The 22315-nt window shown below is 26.6% G+C and overlaps 2 protein-coding genes across 2 annotated transcripts in view; both read right to left on the bottom strand.

The window, feature by feature from the left end:
* The window catches only part of LOC111619447 (nudix hydrolase 24, chloroplastic-like), a 67632-nt gene extending 61095 nt beyond the window's left edge, over positions 1–6537 (bottom strand). The window contains exon 1 of the mRNA XM_023361152.1: positions 6385–6537. Within this exon, the coding sequence (XP_023216920.1) occupies positions 6385–6445 (61 nt within the window). The 5' untranslated portion in view covers positions 6446–6537. The remainder of the gene's footprint in view (positions 1–6384) is intronic.
* A 10253-nt stretch (positions 6538–16790) lies between these two features.
* LOC111619446 (pre-mRNA-processing factor 40 homolog A-like) overlaps positions 16791–22315 on the bottom strand; it is an 89404-nt gene continuing 83879 nt past the window's right edge. Inside the window, exons 23-28 of the mRNA XM_023361151.1 lie at positions 20169–20264; positions 19080–19169; positions 18839–18953; positions 18315–18382; positions 18121–18234; positions 16791–16967 (exon numbers count right to left, since the gene is read on the bottom strand). Of these exons, the coding sequence (XP_023216919.1) occupies positions 16878–16967; positions 18121–18234; positions 18315–18382; positions 18839–18953; positions 19080–19169; positions 20169–20264 (573 nt within the window). The 3' untranslated portion in view covers positions 16791–16877. The remainder of the gene's footprint in view (positions 16968–18120; positions 18235–18314; positions 18383–18838; positions 18954–19079; positions 19170–20168; positions 20265–22315) is intronic.

The following is a 22315-nucleotide window of genomic DNA, read 5'->3' as shown; positions in this document are numbered from 1 at the left end:
CAGGTATACGAAATAAAATAAAAATTGTTTTCTGTTAATCTTTGTAATATTATCTGTAAAACCAGTATAATAAGTCCTGATAATAGAAGATACAAATTTATAGTCAAAAATTTACATATTAATAAGAAAAAAGGACTGAGGCAATTTAATTAAACAATTTTTTCAAATAAAAATTATTATTTTCTTATAAATGAAATAAATATCAAATTTTTTTTGAATCTAGAAACTGTACTAGATCAGCTGCTTACAATATTGAGTGAGTAATATAAAACTTAGCAAACTGACTCCATCATTTGGTGATAATTTTATCTTTAAATGGTATAGAGCATACAAAATCCTGCAAAATACAATAATACTTAGCATACAAAATACAAAAGCCTACATAATATTAAATAAATCTACAGTAGAATCTTGTTTTAATGGCTGCTGAAAATCATTGGTTCTGATAATCCATTATGTCGCAAACAGATTTTACGCACACAAGAAAATTTCCATGTTTTAATTCTCTACATATAAGAAATACCTGTACTTGAAATTATTTACTCTTTTCAAATCGCTATTCTTTATTCTATAGAAACACATTATAAGACTATACATTATGATGTACAATGTGTATGGCAAATCTGACAGAAACTGTATATGCTGTAAGCACAAAAAAGAGGCAAATTACATATGTGCATTACTATTTCATGTGACTTTCGTATTTTATTTAAAAAAAATCCATCTTGGTTTGTCTTGATGCCACTTTTCTGCCTATTGAATACAATAATCATTTGATATTAGCAATATTGTATACAGTCTGTTCATTTATGCTGAAACTTGTCAGGAAGGTCTTTACGATTTTGAAAGACTCAATGGTCTCGCTAAATTTTGGCACTACACTTGGATCAATGTCAGAATGTTCACTAGGTGGCTCCTCTCAATCAGATAAGCTGGCTGACTCTCTATGTAAAATTCTTCAATTGTACATAACCCAGATGCAACAAGTGCATCATCAAACTACAAATTCTTGGAAACATTCAAATATTAACTAAGTGTTGAAGATAAGCAAAGTTTACAATAGATAAGGGCTAGGAAAAAAAAGCCATTATTTAGCGTTATGGATCTGATAAATTGAGATAAAATTACATTGATTTGGTGGGACCTGGAAAAAAACCAGTTATTCTGCAATCTGTTCAAACAAGATGCTACTGTATGAAGATAAGTTACACATGTTGCAAAATATATCCAGACACCTCTATAACTCCATCTTATCTTGCATATATGCAAGAAAAGGCAGAGCAAATATACATTACTAATATTATAAGGAAAAGTACAGATGCATTTGCAGTGTAGGGAGTGTACAATCAGAATGAGAGAAGTTTTTGAACACAAAGAAATGAGTCTGTGTGAACATAATAGAATAGAGCCCATAAATTTGATCAGAAATTTCCACCTCATTGACCATGTCCCAGCTAACTGTCAGCAAGATTATCATAAAATGGAAATACCATTGAAGCATCAAACCATTCCCCTAGTCTGAAGAAACTGACAGATCTAGATCAGCAATCTATTATGTGCATTATCAAACAAACTCATACATCCTTAATGATTGTCACAAATGACTTCTAAATGAGCTTAAGAATGGATACCATTGATAGAACTATTTGCAAGGAGTTATGATCATATTGCAGCAAATAAGCCATTGATTATATCTGCCAATGCCTACCATTGTTTGGAATGGTGCAAGAACATTATCATTGAACTATGGTGCAATGGAAGAGTATTCGAGTGATAATTTATGGCACACAATGTGGATATCTGATGGATATATTGGACCTGACAAATGTTACTTATAGGAATGTTGTGTCAACTGTGAAATTTGGATAAGCATAATAATATGGTGCTATTTTTCCTTGTATAGAATTGTTTCTGTGACCAGATCTTTAAACAATGATGTCTACCAAGACAATTTAGACATCTATCATCTGTGACAACAGTTTGGAATATGCTCTTTCTTACATCAACATGATAATGTATGTATTTGTTTCCAAAGCAGGTTCATAGCTTTGTGTTTTCAGGTATACAAATGGAAGAATTTGACTGGCTGGCTCAAAGTCCTGATCTGAACTCAACTGAATATCTTTGGGATGAGCCAGAGCAATGATTGCATGTCTTGATTTGAAATCTACTCAAACTACTAATACATATCAGCTGTTTGCCATACTAAAGGAAGATTGAAAATGAATGCCAGCAGTATTTACTAGAACTTTCCTTTGCTGCTATTACGACTATTAAATTTGTTTACTGGCCATAATAGCAGTAAAAGAACAATGGACCTCATGCCATACAAGAAATATCACAAAGCAATGTCTGGACATTTTGGCAATAGTGTAATTTTAATATAGATGATTAAAGATATATACAGTAGAACCTCCATTATCCGGACCTTCATTATCTGGATTTTCGATTATCCGGATTGTCCAAAATAAACAAAAATTTTACGAATTTGCTGATTTGCACTTGGCGAATTACGACACTGTTTATGTACATAATGGAATGCATAACTTTTTTTGTTTCAACAACGTCTCACCCAGCACAGTGGTCGTAAACTCTTAAATATATTTTACGTCGTAATAAAAATATAACTTGACATACGTATTTATAAATAATTTATATTCAAATTACATCATTTCTATGACCAAGAGCGATGTAAGGCATGGACGACGTGGCCACTGCCTATGCCTCACAGTCCGAAGGGCCTCGCGTTTCGAAGGTTTATGCATTACTTAAAAGCCGCGAACGTGACGAAAAAATTTTACTCGTCATAAAACGATAAATAGTTTGTCAAACTTTTATTCATAAAAATGCAGTTTCGACTGCTTTTTATTTTATAAAATCCGTCTTCTTGCGCCACCAGAGGGCCTTTTAAACAATAGGTAGTCTGTTAGCGTTGGTCAGTAGTAGTCCAAATTCAATACGAACGTTTGTTTCTTGAAAATTTGATCACGATTTAAATACAGTATTTACTTTTAATATTATCGATATGTCATCGAAAAGAAAACGTGTTGTATTATCATTAAAAGACAAATTAAAGTATTTTTTTGATTATCCGGATTTTTCCTTATCCGGACTACCTTCATCCCCAATTAGTCCGGATAATAGAGGTTCTACTGTATATTTTTTCAATTTAAAATGAAACCTTGACATAATAATCACTTTCACTCAACTTTTAAGTCAAATATCTTTAAATTAATAAATTTAGTATTAATGAAGTTAAATTCATTATGATCATTTGGATTTTAATGACTTATTACAAAAATTAATTCTTTGTTGAATACATACAATTAAAGCAATCTAATAATTTTATCAGTCTTGAGATGTTTACATGCTGATTTATTTAACCATAGTACCTTTATCTAGTTGCTGGACTAGACAAAGGTACTATGGTTATATATTTGTTTTATCATCCAGTTTTGTGAAGTATTTACTTTTACATGCTGACATGCTGCATAACAATTTTACTAATTATCATTTCATCACAATCTAAAAAAGAAAACAACAAAATTTGCTGTAGTCTATGTTTAAACGTACAAATTACTTAATTATATTTAACTGTATATTTTAAAATATAAAAATCATAATAAAATTGTTTAAGTAAAATATACAGAATTTTAATTCTGAAAACTGTTATAAAATATTATGATTTTCCATAATTAATATGTTCTTTTTATACTTAGCATGCATATCCAAATAAATATTTAATCTTAAATAATTAAAAANTCCATTATCCGGATTTTCGATTATCCGGATTGTCCAAAATAAACAAAAATTTTACGAATTTGCTGATTTGCACTTGGCGAATTACGACACTGTTTATGTACATAATGGAATGCATAACTTTTTTTGTTTCAACAACGTCTCACCCAGCACAGTGGTCGTAAACTCTTAAATATATTTTACGTCGTAATAAAAATATAACTTGACATACGTATTTATAAATAATTTATATTCAAATTACATCATTTCTATGACCAAGAGCGACGTAAGGCATGGACGACGTGGCCACTGCCTATGCCTCACAGTCCGAAGGGCCTCGCGTTTCGAAGGTTTATGCATTACTTAAAAGCCGCGAACGTGACGAAAAAATTTTACTCGTCATAAAACGATAAATAGTTTGTCAAACTTTTATTCATAAAAATGCAGTTTCGACTGCTTTTTATTTTATAAAATCCGTCTTCTTGCACCACCAGAGGGCCTTTTAAACAATAGGTAGTCTGTTAGCGTTGGTCGGTAGTAGTCCAAATTCAATACGAATGTTTGTTTCTTGAAAATCTGATCACAATTTAAATACAGTATTTACTTTTAATATTATCGATATGTCATCGAAAAGAAAACGTGTTGTATTATCATTAAAAGACAAATTAAAGTATTTTTTTGATTATCCGGATTTTTCCTTATCCGGACTACCTTCATCCCCAATTAGTCCGGATAATAGAGGTTCTACTGTATATTTTTTCAATTTAAAATGAAACCTTGACATAATAATCACTTTCACTCAACTTTTAAGTCAAATATCTTTAAATTAATAAATTTAGTATTAATGAAGTTAAATTCATTATGATCATTTGGATTTTAATGACTTATTACAAAAATTAATTCTTTGTTGAATACATACAATTAAAGCAATCTAATAATTTTATCAGTCTTGAGATGTTTACATGCTGATTTATTTAACCATAGTACCTTTATCTAGTTGCTGGACTAGACAAAGGTACTATGGTTATATATTTGTTTTATCATCCAGTTTTGTGAAGTATTTACTTTTACATGCTGACATGCTGCATAACAATTTTACTAATTATCATTTCATCACAATCTAAAAAAGAAAACAACAAAATTTGCTGTAGTCTATGTTTAAACGTACAAATTACTTAATTATATTTAACTGTATATTTTAAAATATAAAAATCATAATAAAATTGTTTAAGTAAAATATACAGAATTTTAATTCTGAAAACTGTTATAAAATATTATGATTTTCCATAATTAATATGTTCTTTTTATACTTAGCATGCATATCCAAATAAATATTTAATCTTAAATAATTAAAAAAATAAAGCTAATATAAAATTTCTGAAAGTTTTTAAAATAGAATAAAAATTATTTAATAAATATATAGGCTAATTACACAAAAATTTGAATTATATCTACTACTATCTCTTTTTTTTTTAAATAAATTAATTTTTTATTAAAGCTAAAGCTACATTTACAGATGACATACCTGAAAGATTTTATCAAAATTAACTTTCATAGTGAGCAATTCATAATATTTACAGATATTAATTTTTATACCTCCCGACAAAGATAAGAGATCACACTTTTCATTAATATGGTTTTTCTGTATATATATTTCTATTTTGAAGACTTATTCAAACAATTATTATATATAATAAAATATATATTTGAATTTTAGTTCTTAATCTACATTAGGCTGTTAAAGTGATATTCCTAAATTCAACATGCAGTGTTTATAATCCTAAGTTTAAATATTAAACTTATCAAAAAAGTTTGTCATTAATACAGGTTTTGTTTTCCGACGTTTACATAATGCTATATAGTCATTAGAAAAATTTATCTTGTAATGAGTTTTTATATGGCAAGAAATGATTCTAAAGGAAATCAATTTTAGTATTAAATTTATTTTTCTTTTGCATTTACTTACCTATTCGACTTCATATTAATAACACGCCTACGTTTCATTCATTCTTAATAGTACATTGTTACGAATAATGAGAATAGTAACCAATTAAAGGACGTCCTTTAATAACGACCACATATTTAAAAACTTTAATAAATAAAATTTACTAAAGCCAGAGTTATAAGCACCTTAATGATACCATGATAGATAGCATTTCATAAGATGCAATTAAAGTCAATGTAGACACATTATGAAGTTATTGAGAATAATAATATGTCCAGCTTTGTTCTATTAATAAGGTTCAAGGTTAACAACATTCAATGATCTATCTCATTAAAAAGACAACAATTCATCCTTTATTAAAATACAAAGGAAGGAAAACAAGGATAAATTTTCCTAATAGACTATGATCATTTTATTACTATTATATATTTGTTAAACTTCACAGTAAATTCCAAGCATAATCATTATCAAGATATGTTTATTTTATGAGCATTATCAACTAGTTAATAGGTTATCATTCATGTTTTAAAGAGAGTGCAAACAGTTGAGATAAACCAATTGCAGGAAGAAAAATAACGTTGCTCTTCAGACAAACATCAACAGTTAGAACATTGAACATTACAAACAATTGCAATTAATAAATAATTGAAAGAATCGTTAAATCAAAAGATATTTAAAAAGAAATGACGTTTAAAACTTACCTATCCTCGGTTTTGTTTCAAAATTCCTTAACAACAACTCCAACTTGTCTGACCAACTCATCCCCGGTTTTCAATTGAAGAAAAAAAAACCCAACACAACTTTAGTACTAAAAAAGATCGTTAGGAGATAATGTAGCGCCAAATTCGTATGATAATAATTTACTATTTTATATTAAATCAAAATTATTATTTTATTTATCGATACAGATAATAGAATTCGAGAAAAATATTAATCGTACTTAAAACTCCCGTTATTTTATTCATACGCTATTTTCTAAAAAAAAAAAAAAAAAAAAAAACGCTAACAAGCGCCATTTTATTTTCGCAAAATTACCGCATTCGATTCTATTATTAATAATTGACGGAATTATTTTATATTAAAAAGAATTTAAAGTATATTATTAATTCGAATTACGCATAAATAAATATTTAAAATCTACATCTAATAATTAATTAACTTTGTTGAAATTACATTAATGGAATTCGGGTGTTAGAAATGATTTATCGGCGTTTATATGAAATAAAAATAAATTACCGTTCGAGCGAAATATTCCTATGAAAATGTTCTTCAAACTTCAATGATTATTCTTTTATTGATTTCTATTGCGTATTTACAATTATATAACATTTTCCATTTCGATTTTAATGTTATATAATTGACAATCTGAAATCTTTTTATATTCAAACAGAATTTAAACATAAAAAATATAATAGTAAAATCATAAATTTAAGTTTTACGAGCGGTATTTATCATTTTTATTTTAAATTTAAGACATTTTCCCATTATCTTTTGCTTTTAAATAATATTGAATTAAAAACAATGTCATAATACCGGGCTACAATTTTTACTTTAAAAATATATGCTCTCCACTTCAAATTAGTAGTGTCTTGCTCCTTTGCATCATACTTTTCCTTTAATAATAATGTCGTGCTAATCATCTAACATCTTTCAGGGAAAAATTTTAAAATTGAAATAACGTGATCTTCCATTTGTATCGGAAGTTCGTATATAATTAATCGGGGCTTTTTGCCCCTAAAGTTTCCATATATGGTCTCGATTTTCATCTATCTAACGCCGTTTTAGGGATTAAGGAAAGACGGACGGACGATAGTGGGAATTTATTGATCCACAATTTTTTCAAATTGCAGCCCAATTAATAAAAATGCTATAGTTAATATCTAATCTTGTTTTTCTCAGAATAATAATGCAGTTGATATTCATTTGCAGGGGAAAAACTGGAGCAGTCAGGCAGGAGAAAATTTAAAAGCCCGTAGTGATTATTACTCTTATAAAATTAAATTATTTTGTACAATATTGTTTCATAAAGAGACTTTTTCAAGGGAGTAATATTTCCTTTCAGTTGTGTTCTCCATAAACGAGTGGATTGCAAATGCATTTAATACGTAATCCCGTTGCACATTTTCTCTCGTATAAATTAGAATAAACATATACGAGCGTTACTCGTAAGAAAGAATATATACGAAGCTCTGACGGCAGGATAGCCGAGCGGTCAAGGTGGCAGCCTATCGCTCTGGGGAACCCGGGATCGAATCCTGACGGATCAAGGAATCCCCAGGAAATCTTCGGGGGTGATCCGTTCGGATATGTCGGGCCCCGTTCCTCACCACCCGGTCGCCCCATTGTGGGCATGGCTGATTCCATAATGGGCCTGCTATAAGAGGCCCTCTTAGTGGCCACAGGGCAAAAAGAGTATAAAAGAAAAGCCTCTCTTATCTCGTAAGCAACGATTCTACACATGCGTAATGGTTTCGTGTTCATTACAAAGTAAAACATAGTACAATAATATAGAATATATGTTAGAAAATTATGTTTAAACTGTTATAATCTATTTGAAATTTCTAATATTTTTTTTCAAGAGATTTAAGATTATTAAAAAAAAAAACCCTATCAAAATGACGGAGCAGCTCTAAGAAGAAACCGGAGGCTGTGGGTAACTTCGCAAAGTTTACGAATAATAAATGTCTCTTCCCGATTATGAAGCAAATAGCGAGACACAAAAACGCCAGTATAATATGTAAAAGGGCCCCCACAGTGTATAGGTTGATTAGAAATGACAAAGAAAGAATTGATGATAATGAACAGGCAGGAGTATATGCAATTCCGTACAAAAATGACCAGTTGGGAATCGATAAGGACTACGTTGGGGTCACTAATAGAAACCTTAGGGTGAGGATTAAGGAGCACCGATATGATGTCGCAAAAAACAAGTGTACAACAGCATTATCCAAAATAGCGCAAGCAGATGGTTCGGTTGTTAAATGGGAGGATGCTAAAATTCTTACAAAAGTACGCTCGCCAACGTTGTCATCCATAACTGAGAAATGCGAAATTTACAGAGCGAGTTTGGCTGACAGATGTTTAAATTATAAAGATGCGACGGTATTACCGTCATCCTGGAAATACATAATAAGAAGTAACACGCGTATATAATGCGTGTGGCGGCCGCATAATTGTAACTAGCGCTACACCTGAAAATCCAGGTGGCGCTGGCGCGACGCATATATAACCATGTGCAGGCCGTCCGCCATACTACTTCCCGACTTGTCAGCTACTCTTGGGTTGCTCACATGTACACGTGGATTCCAATCAACCGACCGTTAGGTAGACGAGACTTTTTTGTATATAGTGTGAATAAAGTAAATAGGAGATATATGACTACGATCTCTATTCATATATTCAGCGAACACAATCAAGTGGTGTGACGACCACCACAATGCGTCTGCCGTGACTCAATAGATATCTGGGTTGATGTATAAGGAATTGTTCCTTAGTGTTTGCGGCCAATCACAGTATTTTTTTGTGTTATTTTGGTTTTTTATTATTTATTGTTTTAGTTTGGTTATGCTTATTCTATTGGTTTAATTTAAACGTATGTTCTAATTTGGTTTAATTTTGAACGTGTTCGATTTTGTATTAGAGTCGAACAACGGTAACCTGAAGATGGCCCATAAATTGGGTTGAAAACGTTAGTTTTGTGTAATAAATATATGTTTCTCAGCAATAAGGTGTGTTGGATGTATCTGGTATATTACTTACGTATTTGTTATTTGCACAAGAAGTCAGAACAAATCCGTTACCTGCTGTTACATGGAAATGTTAGTTTCTTAACTGTAAAGCTCTGAAACAGCACTGAAAACTTCAAAAATTAATGCTGTCGGGTGTTCTTGGTTTGTAGAAAATTCTATTTCCAGAATTATCATAAAATTTTCTCACTTAAGCCACAAAACCACGTCAAGGTGACACCCACTTTGTGGTGGTTTTTTTTTGTTTCCAGAAACCAACCCTACTTGCTAGACAGCGTAGCAAGTAGAGAGAAAAACTGGATCGCGCGCGAAGTTCTTATAGGTAAAACGACCAATAATGACTTTTGTCATTCTCTTTCCTCGTCCTCTACCCATTCCAATCCAAAAAATATTCCGATATGTATTGTAAGAGCTTTATTTAGCGATTATTTATCGTTTGGGATTTCGCAAGGATATAGACTTTCAATTGCTACAACGATTGAGTTCCCGGGTCCCACGTACGGTGCAATCGTGCTCCTGGGCACTCAACCGTTGTACTAATAGAAAGTCCATAGCCTTGCGAAAATCCAAACGATTAGACTCGGAAATAATTGCCAAGTAAATCTTTTACAATACGGAAACAATATTTTTCATTGTCTTCCGATAAATATTGTTTCTTTAACAATGTAGATCGAAACAATGAATATGCTTATTTATTAAATTTTTTATGTGAAATATTTATGAATTAATAATTTAATTTTTTATTTAGAAATTACTGTCATATTATACAGTATTTAAATATTCTGTTAGTTTTTTTTTATTTTTGTACAATAGCAAATAGTTGTTAGTTGTAATAGTAGAATTGCCAGACAGAGAACTATTAATGTCCGGACGTTGGCACGAACATTCAAATCAGATATTTTTTATTTATTTATTTAAGTATTCAATTGAAAAACTGACTTTTTTACATCGTAATTTACACATTGCTACTATTCTGTTTCTTTTATTTCAATATATATCCGGTCTAAACACCTCAATTTTCTAGGAATTATCAGATCTACAGACGCTGTAATTACTAGCCAATCAAGAACTTTTTATTTTATAAATGACTCATTTCTTGAATTATTATTTGAATGTTAATACTGTTCTAAACAGCTTTTCAGCTATATACTTTGCTTCAATTTGTTCTAGACAAATTTTTTTATATTTGGCAAAAGCTTGCTTTTTCATTATTAAATTATTACAAAAGAAAAAAAAATCATGTATGTATGTAATTCTAGTAAAAAGCTGTTTAATTAGAATAGTTAATCATTCTCATTACTGTTTTTTTTTTTTTAAATAAAATATACAGTAGAGCCTCGATTAACCGACACCTCGGTTAACTGACCGTCCTAGTCGGCAAATTTCAAATGTCCGCTAGTGATGTGGCGCTACAATATTTGGCTATGTCTTGGCTACTTTAATATTATTTTTACGTGTTTTAGCTGGCAACACTCATTCGACCATGAAAAGGAGCCAGTATTTAAACGAGGCTTAATTTTCTAATTTTTAACGATACAATAGCGACGATTACTATTTAAAAAAATTTTTGTTAGGCTTAACATGGATGAAAATTCAACGCGAAGTAGATTAATAGCGATATACTAATATACTAATTATATGGGATATAATAATATACTACACTAATAATGGATTTTTTCATACTTTTCGGTTATCCGACTTTTCAATTATCCGACCAACCCCTGTCCCCAATTGAGTCGGATAATCGAGGCTCTACTGTACTTCATTTAGCACTAGAAACCATTAAACCTTTCATTTTCCAGCAAAACATGTAGCAGTAAACATAACTTTTGGAATCTGCTTGATTCCAGTTTTGGGTTTACAGAGTTTGTTTCGAATTGTAAACCCAAAGCTGGAATCAGGTGGATTCCGAAAACGTTTCTGAACTGCTACATATTTTATATGCTTTACTGGAAGCTGAAATAGTTTAGTGGTCTGAAGATTATTTTTAATCCAGATTGTGTAAGACAAATATGTCTTGCTACTGGTTTTAAATTTAATATTAAACAATGCCCACATTTGATTATCTTAGAAAGGAAAATATACAACCCTGAAAAATTAACAAATTTTCCAAAATATTAAAAAATAAGACTAATGAAACATTATTAAATCCAGAATGCATTTCAATTTAATTTAAAAATTGAAAATAATTTTACAGAAATTTATCAAATTTGTAATCAGATACTTGAAATTTAATATTTAAAAAATATACACTTCATAACAAGTATTTTTTTTTATATACATTAAACTTTTTCATATATTTTAAAATTCATCAATGTATTTATTTTGGCATAATCTACAAACTATTTAGATACACTGACACATTTATCATTTAGACTCATTAATCAGAATAAACAGCAACCTTTAATCCAGTAATTAACTATAATCAAGAAAACAATGCAACTGAAAACTTAATTGACTATTTAATTATATTTAATTGTTGGATTAAAGATTGTTTGTGCTATTTTAGTCATCCATTTTGTTTTCTGCAGTTCCTACACTCATTATGGTAAAATGTAGAATATACTGCTGTTTGGCATTAGCTAGAAGTACATACCTGGCTTGCTGTTTCAACGAAACCTACTGCCTTACTGGTAAAATTATATTTATGTTAATAGGCCTACCCAAATATTCATGATTTGCATTACTTAATTTAAATCCACATAAATATATTTAAGTTTTTTCATCAAATTCACAAACAAATATTTGTTATAATGTCTCTAAGTATTAATACATTTTGGCTAGGATAATGCAGTTCATTTAAAAACAATCTAACTTAATGCAGTTCTAAGATATTTATGCTGTATTAGATCTAGTTATGTTCCCAGATCTAGACTTTAAACAGTTCAAAATTTATACTTGAATCATAAACGAATGGATACTAAGAGTATTTTTGAACTTTATTATTGTTGACACACCGTGTATGCATCAAGAATCAAATATTGCAAATAATAGCATAAAATTTTCCTGTGTGAAGGTTCATTCATTATAAGTTGTAATCATATAATTATCTACATTTACTATCGACTAAATTCAGGAATAGGAAAAAAGATTTAGTTGTTTATGAAGTTTCCTCAGCAATAGGAAGTGTCCAATTATATATGAGCTTATTACAAGTAATAGTACAGTTAATTCTATTGGTCGAATGTTTGAGATTTCTGCAGAACATGCATACTCCAAGAGTATGCATAACTGACAAAAAAACGTATTTGACATATAGAGGAACTTATGAGGTTTACATGTGTCAACAATGATATGATACATACAAGCCAAGTTCCTGATTATTAAATATTTGAATAAATGATCCATTATGAAATTCTTTCCCAAAGCATTTTTTAAAACACATCCTAATGAATAAATTCCACATTTAGAAAATTTTACTGTATTAATGTCAAAGTATTCTTTTTCTATTAAAGATTTGATTGATATAAACACACACAAAGATTATCCATATCTGTATTGAAAGTAACTTATTTAGTTTCCGTATATCAATTATAATTAAACTTACCAGTTTAAACAAAAATTTCAATCTGTAAAATATAGTCTCAAAGACTATGCTAAAAAATAATTTTAATATTAAAAAGAAAATTCAGAATTTGATGTATTTATGCATAAAATATAAATTAATGTTTTCCAACCTAATCACATGACATACCCTTTTAGGATGTATCTAGAAATATCATTCTTGAGTCTACTCATAATTCAAAAAATCTGACATGAATTATTAATCATCATGCTGTCAATATGTTATGTATGAATGTAAATATATAAATGTTAAATGTTTTTGAGAAAAAAAGAAATGAATTAAGCTATTCAAAAACGTCACTTCAAAAATTCTAATATTTCAGGAAGCACAAAAAATGTTACTATAAATTATTATTCAACAAACTTTATGGCACACAATTAAATAAGTCACAATTATCACACATTATTCAGATGACTGTGAAGATATTGTGACAATTTGAGAAAAGTACTTTTTTTGCTTAAATCAATTCAAATGTATTAATTCTTTTGTCTATATCCTTACTGTATTCAATTTTAATTATAACATTGTTTACATTGGATTCGGTATATTAATAGGACTTATTATACTGATGTTTTCCTCTATTTGAAAAACTGAGACATCTTATTCAGAAAAACAATTTGCAAAAACTGAAACACCAGTATAATAAGTCCTATTAATATACTAAGTCCAACATAGACAATGATATATATAAAATTGAAATATATTATCAAAATTTTAGGAATAAGTTTATTAATAAATAGTTTAAAATTATTGTCTGTTTAACAATGATTAAACTTATCAATCTGCATCTGTGCAAAACAAAAGAATTTTTAAAAATTTTTTACAAATAAAATAAAATAGGTCTTCATAAAAAATATATTGATAAATACACATCTATGAGTGAAGAATTCTTTGTAAAAGTAGCTACCTAATGATATGAAACTGATTGAACAACTATTAGAATGTTTAGAGTCACTTTCATTTCGTTTTAAAATTTAATATATAATACAACTGAATTATCATACTTTTTAAATTTTATGATAAAATATATTTTAAAATTATTAAGAAATCAATTCTTATCAGATTTCAGATTAGATTTTCATCTTACTATGTTTAATATTTTCATGTTAATATGAATATATATATAATGACAATTTTATGAACAAATGTTTAAAATGTAATAACCTTTCATTTCTTCTTGTTGAAATGTTTAAAAATGTTCATTAAATTTATTTCATACATTAAATATTTAGGAAAGCTAGATTTAATATAACTAAAAAATAAAATTTTCATTTATCTTAAAATATTTTCTAATTAAATTTTATTTAAACAAAAGTTTCTACTGAAACAAAATATACATATCATTCTAAAGCATTTTTCTTAACAGCAAGTTAATATGAATTTTCATGGTTTAATAAAGCAATTACACTATAAAAATTTTCTGTTCCTTCTGCAATATTTTATGGCAAGACTAGCGAGACAGACTTATCTGTAACACCTTTATTGCTGAACAATTTTTGACAATTAAGATTATTAAATAGGATTTATGTATAAAACAGCAAGTCTAAGAGAAACAGCAATATCCAAAAGCTATTNATAAATGTTAAATGTTTTTGAGAAAAAAAGAAATGAATTAAGCTATTCAAAAACGTCACTTCAAAAATTCTAATATTTCAGGAAGCACAAAAAATGTTACTATAAATTATTATTCAACAAACTTTATGGCACACAATTAAATAAGTCACAATTATCACACATTATTCAGATGACTGTGAAGATATTGTGACAATTTGAGAAAAGTACTTTTTTTGCTTAAATCAATTCAAATGTATTAATTCTTTTGTCTATATCCTTACTGTATTCAATTTTAATTATAACATTGTTTACATTGGATTCGGTATATTAATAGGACTTATTATACTGATGTTTTCCTCTATTTGAAAAACTGAGACATCTTATTCAGAAAAACAATTTGCAAAAACTGAAACACCAGTATAATAAGTCCTATTAATATACTAAGTCCAACATAGACAATGATATATATAAAATTGAAATATATTATCAAAATTTTAGGAATAAGTTTATTAATAAATAGTTTAAAATTATTGTCTGTTTAACAATGATTAAACTTATCAATCTGCATCTGTGCAAAACAAAAGAATTTTTAAAAATTTTTTACAAATAAAATAAAATAGGTCTTCATAAAAAATATATTGATAAATACACATCTATGAGTGAAGAATTCTTTGTAAAAGTAGCTACCTAATGATATGAAACTGATTGAACAACTATTAGAATGTTTAGAGTCACTTTCATTTCGTTTTAAAATTTAATATATAATACAACTGAATTATCATACTTTTTAAATTTTATGATAAAATATATTTTAAAATTATTAAGAAATCAATTCTTATCAGATTTCAGATTAGATTTTCATCTTACTATGTTTAATATTTTCATGTTAATATGAATATATATATAATGACAATTTTATGAACAAATGTTTAAAATGTAATAACCTTTCATTTCTTCTTGTTGAAATGTTTAAAAATGTTCATTAAATTTATTTCATACATTAAATATTTAGGAAAGCTAGATTTAATATAACTAAAAAATAAAATTTTCATTTATCTTAAAATATTTTCTAATTAAATTTTATTTAAACAAAAGTTTCTACTGAAACAAAATATACATAATATCATTCTAAAGCATTTTTCTTAACAGCAAGTTAATATGAATTTTCATGGTTTAATAAAGCAATTACACTATAAAAATTTTCTGTTCCTTCTGCAATATTTTATGGCAAGACTAGCGAGACAGACTTATCTGTAACACCTTTATTGCTGAACAATTTTTGACAATTAAGATTATTAAATAGGATTTATGTATAAAACAGCAAGTCTAAGAGAAACAGCAATATCCAAAAGCTATTGTCCCCCTTACAATTAACAAAATATAAATAAATTATTTTTGATAAAACTTCTAAGATTTGTGTTTAAAGAATTTTTGTATTCTGCTGAAAGAGATTTAATTATGTTACACATTCTTTAAAAATATTTATAAGATATGTAAAAAAATGTTTAATTAAGATCTCTTTCAATAGAAATTTCTGGTAGGAAAAAACAAAAATTTATTTTAATCAAAATAAAAATTATTTGTTTATAAATTTTTGTCAATTTTAAAATATCTTTGTCATTATAATTAATTTTGTACTGCTTAATTAAACAAAACGAATTTATAATTAATTTTTCAACTATTTTGGTATTTCATAAATTACTTGTTTAAATATGTTTAAGCAGTAGATAATAATAGTAAATGATAACTAAATTAATAACTACTTCAAAATTTTTTAAAGAAATTGGTATTTTTCAATTATAATTGAATATTCATTTTCATGTACAAAAGAAATATACATAACATTGAAATGAATGTAAAATTTATCCTTTATGTCAATTAAAAACAAAATTGTTTAAATATAAAGGAGTCATGCAGTTATAAGGCATTTAAAAAATTTCATAAAATACCTTATAAAAATATTTATGGAAGAAATATTTTAACTATAATTTATTCAATAAGAATTTTATATATTTCTTCTTTAAAACTAAACTGAATTTTGAAGTCATTTAAGTAATTATAATAATATTGAATATATCATAAATATGAATTATCATGAAAAAATTAAAAATTTTAACAGTAACCAATAAATATAGTGGTTAATTTTTATGTAATTGCTGTTTTATACTATCATAAAAAGTTATGTGCTACCTGTACAAAATTTTAAGACATTGTCTTATAATGTATTACTACAAAGATTGTATCAATTTTTCAGAGTTTATTTTATCTGAGTTTTTACAATCACAATGTGATGACAATGAAAAAAGAATAATTTGATGACTATGTTGAATTATTGATGAGTAGCCAACTGCTTCAACAGTACATTTCTGCGTCTTTCCAATTCTTCTTCACTCACATCGCTTTCAGAAGAATTCCATAACTAAAAAGATATTAAGTAATCATTTTTATTTATTGAATTATATTGCAATTTCTAACCCTCAAGTATTGCTATAATTAATTTTTATTAAAAGTTTCTTAAACATATCAATTCTTTTATATAAAAATTGAAGATAAGATCAGAATGTAATTTAAACCTTGAAAATAATCTAAAATTATTGAAATACTTAGAATTAATTTATGTATTTTTCAATATGTATAATATTACTAAAATATTATATACAATCATATTAATTTATGAAAATATAAAAATTAAAAATATACTTAAAACTGATATCTTTAATTAATTTAGTTTTATAGTAGAAGTGGATTAATCTAACCATTTGCCAACTGTAAAAACTCAAATCCATATAAATTAGTCCCACATTAAAAAAACACCCTAATAATATATATTTTGCATATTTAATAGCAAAATATATATTCAGTAGGTTTTTCTTATGTGGGACTGATTTATATAAATCTGAGCTTTTACAGATGGCAAATGGTTAGGTTAATCTATTTCTACTGCCACTGAATCTGACTTATAAGTCAGCAAACCATACTTCTTTAGCTTCTGGTATTCCTTACAGAGAACTACTGAATGTCACTCAGTGTGGTGAACAGTTTAATTTTCATGTATTTTTTCTCAAGCTTTGTAGTCAATACAGTATAATGAAATTTTGTTTTGTATATTTAGAAATATCAGATTAAAATGTTTTTCATTACAGTAAAAACAAAATGTGTTTAAAACATTTTATTTAACATTTTTTTTATTAATTGTAAATTATTGAAAATGCTTAAAGCTAAAAAATAAAATAATCAAATATTTTCTATAATATTTTACAGACTAATATACATTTTCATTTTAACTTAATTATGTAATATATTCTAAACACATCAATATTTTAATTCTTTTTGTTAGAAATTTAGATTTTTTAAAATAAATAATTTAATTTTTTCATATATACAACTAGCAATATACACTATTATTATTAATTTTTAAATCAGGTATATCTCAGAAATTTAGTTTAATCATAGGAATAATTGAGTCCCAACTCATACAAATAGAAAAGTTTATTTTATGTAAAGAACACATTGCACACTTTATTAAATGTAATACTTATATATAATTAATGAATTAAATATGTATTTCTAACCTTAGGATCGTGATGATCCACTTCACCTTCTTCCCTTGTTGGACTCCGACTTACACTTTTAACTTTTCTTTTCTTGTGACTTTTGTGATCAGATTCTTCAGAAGCAGATGAAGGCTACAAAATCATAAGCATTAATATACGTTTACTTGATTTAAGTACAAAACAAAATCCAATTAAATAAGAATGATGCATACAGAATGAGATGGATGGCGCTTATCTTTCTTTTTAGTTTTCTTTCTGTGTCTTCTGGAATATTTTTCATCTAAAATAAAATAAATAAATATATATAATGTATATATTAAAAGCGATGCATTTAATTAATAATGATGATAATTTTTCAAAATCATATGAACAAGAATTACACTATTTTATTTTCTAAATAAGAAAAAAAACCAAATGCAGTCAGTGTCAAATTAAAAAGCCTCTAGCAGGTCCTAATCAAAATTTAAATTGGGGCCCCAATTTAAGATTTATTTTAAAACACAATAAATTAAGAAAGATAAAATTATTATTTATGTTTTTTGTTTTGTTTTTTTTTATTTTTATTTTCTGTACTGAATCCAGACCTTTCCTTATTATGGCCCTAGGAATAATTTGTCTTATTTGTCTATTGGTCAATCTGGCACTGAATGCAATCATTGTTTTTGTAAAATTATTATTCAGAAGAAATAAAAGTAAAGTAATTACTTCTTTTGAAATAGAATAATTAGTTACAAACCTTCTTCTGATTTTCCATCTGAGTACACAGAAGGAGAACGAGATCTAGATCTAGATTTAGTTCTCTTCTTTTTCTTTGAGCGATGACGTGAATTTTCTTCTTCAGATTCAGAGCCCTATAATATATTTATACACTCAGATATTATAATTTTACTTAACTATAACATATATTCTGAATATTATAATAATAATAATTGAAGTTAACAACAACAACTGTAATTTAATTATACTTGGAAACTTACTGAGCGTGAATGTGATCTTGAGCGTTTCTTTTGTTTTTTATTTTTCTTGGAATGTTTCTTAGATTTGCTATGATGGTGACTACATGCTTCCTATAAATGAACAGTTTAACATAAATCCATTATTAAATGAGTAATTTTAAATTTTAATAATAAAAAAACCAAACAAAAAATTTTGAGCTATTAAAAATTAGAAAAAATTTATATTAAAAAATTTCATCATTATAAAAACTTATGAGAGTTTTATGTGCTTTTCTCTCTCAACTTTTTACAATCTCAAAAAAGAAATTAGGATTATTTCATTCTCGCCAATGTAGAAAAATACCTAAATTTAACAAATTAATCTTTTTGTCATCAGATACAGTTAAAAATTTACAAATTTCATTCTTTTTCTATTGCTTTGAATGTCACAACAAATATTTTTTTTTTAAAAAAAGCTGTTTACTTATTATGATAAAGCAGAAGAGAATATTTTATAAAAATTTTAATCAAAGACATTTTTTTAATCTCTAGAAATTACATTTATGCTTATTATTATATATTGTTAAAGTTCAAATGACTTGTAATACAATGACTCAAGAAACAAATCATAAAATATATTATTAAGTTCTACTTTTGTATAGTTTTTATTGTAGATTTATAAGTTATGAAGATTATTGAACATTTTTGATAATATCTATTTTTATTTTTTCTCTAAATCCTTTCAAGATTTATAAGCATACAATTAAAGAAAATTTAACACAAATCTGATAAATATCATTTTTGAAGTGGAAAATTCTATATTAAATTCTATAATAAAATTATTATAATTTAGTAAGCACTTTTAAATTATTTATTTTAGGGGTTTATAAAAATTAAATTCAAACACAAATTGTTTTCAGTTTAAGAAATTTATAAGTATTGAAAATAAAATCTATATAAAAAAGAATATATTAATTAAGCACAGAAATATATCTTTGAAAGAAATATTTTTGTTGTTACTGAATAATTATGATCATTTTTTATATTAGAAATATTCTAGATTATTAATTTTTCTTCTCTATTGAAGAATATAAAAATAAAAAATTATTTCAACTTAAATATAATACTTACCTCTAATGTCTGCTGATATTCTTTAAAAAGACGTATTCTTTCTGATTCTAAAAGAATATTTCCAAATGCGGATTCCTTTTCTAACTGTTTACGAACCTAACAGAAGAATTAAAATAAAATCTAAAACAAGTTCATTAAATTTATATTTATAATTCAAGATTACAAGTATAGATGATGTATTATACTATAAAAAACTAACAAGAACATAAATTAAAACTGTAATTTCATAAAAAGTTGATATTTATGGTAATTTTACAACTTTTAAATTTTTTTTGTTTAATTATAAACAGTTTAATTATTTAAAATATTTTTGACATTCAAAAATATTTAAAATAATTAAACTGTTTATAAAAATTGCAATTGCTTTGTTTCAAATACAATAAAACTTTAAAAAAATGACTTGACTGGCATTAAGTCATACTTTATAAAATTTTTATGAGTGTCTTTAATAGAAATCCAGCAAAGACTTGTATAAGTTTCCTGGCCAAACTTTAAAATTGTGTTTGGCACTATCTGTTATGGTATTTTATTAAAAACTTTTTATGTTATTATTATAAAATAGCAAAAAGTTTAATTTTAAGAACAGGGATGAGTTTTATAAAAAAATTTGCAAATACTAATAATGAGTAAAATCTTCATTAAGTCCGACTCCACTTGAGAGAAAAACCCCTATCTTTCCACTCCTTGACCTTTAAGAACCAAAATTAAAAAGTATCAATCCCCTAATACAAAACCTCTGAAAAATTTCATAAATTTTCGACAAAAGGCACAGGAGTTATTAAGCTTCAAAGTGGATAAACAAAATTATGTCCCTCACCCACCCACATATACAACATATAGAAAACCCAAATTATTTTACATTCTCAATGTTTCAAGGTCCCAAATCCAAAAATGTAATCATCATGGGGGGGGTCACTTTTTTAACTGATCACAATACTTTCCTTCTGATCATAATATGATAAAGCTAAGAAATTAAAAAGACAATTAATTAATATATAAAACAAAATGTTATATATAAAACAGCATTGTTAAGCTCTATGAATATTTACAGATAAAAATAATAATAATGAAACTTTGATATAATAAGTGAAATGTTGGTCAAGTGAAAACCATCTACATTTCACTGTTAACAAAAAGACCTATTTGATATCAGTATATACATTTTAAATTACCAAGTACTGTTACAATCATTGTAGTAATTTTTAAATTAATTCATATTTCATTGTTTTGAGAACATTAGTAAAAATTTTTTTATCTTTATGTGGCACATTCGATTATTATCATTTTTCCAAAGAAAGCCCAAGAATGTAGTTGGCTAAAGAGTTCATAAAGCAGACATGTTTGACACTAGATGGAATGATAGAGCTGTAAAACCAATTAACTGCAACTAATTGTTTTACAAACTATGTTTGTAAAACAATTAGTTGCATATGACTGTTAAGTTGGTTATATTTGCAAACCCAAAATAATATATTTGATATTCTATTTTCTATCCTACAATATTTATTTTCTTGGATTAATAACAATTAGAAATTTATAAATAATAAATGAAGAAAGATGATAAACAACAGCATAAATAGTATAAATAAAAAAGAAAAAGTTTAATTGGAAAATAAAACAGATTATTAGATAGACAAGGAATTGCCTAGTTAGCATGTGAAGCTTTATTGATCTGTGACAAAAAATAAATTTTGTTTTGTTCCAGCTCATGCAAATCTGAACATTTTACTCCTCCAGGTTAAGCTCAAATAGATCAAGTTTAACATCATACATTTCCATCAGACATTACGAGTTTATTATTGTCAATTCCTATATTTTGTGTGTAGTAAATGTACTGTACATTCATTGAAATATACACTTTTTAGTGTTAATTCTACTTTTTATAAATAAGAATAATTGCTTTATATTATATTAAGCTAACTATTATTAATCATTGTATGCATTATAAATTACCATTATATCTGTGAAAATATTAATGAATATTTATCTAACCCAAAGTAACCCCTATCTAATGTCATAAAAATATCAAATTTGAAGAAATATATTTAACTGTAAGTAAAAACTGTTTAATTTATTATTAGGTTTATAAACAGAAAATCTGAAAATTATATTTTCAAATATAATTTACTTTTTTCACGTCACTTCAA

The sequence above is a fragment of the Centruroides sculpturatus genome, unplaced genomic scaffold, assembly GCF_000671375.1.
Source record: "Centruroides sculpturatus isolate CEXI.00-Female unplaced genomic scaffold, Cexi_2.0 scaffold107, whole genome shotgun sequence".
Classification (NCBI taxonomy): domain Eukaryota; kingdom Metazoa; phylum Arthropoda; class Arachnida; order Scorpiones; family Buthidae; genus Centruroides; species Centruroides sculpturatus.
The sequence above is the reverse complement of the archived record's forward strand: the minus strand, read 5'-3'. Positions and strand labels throughout refer to the sequence as shown.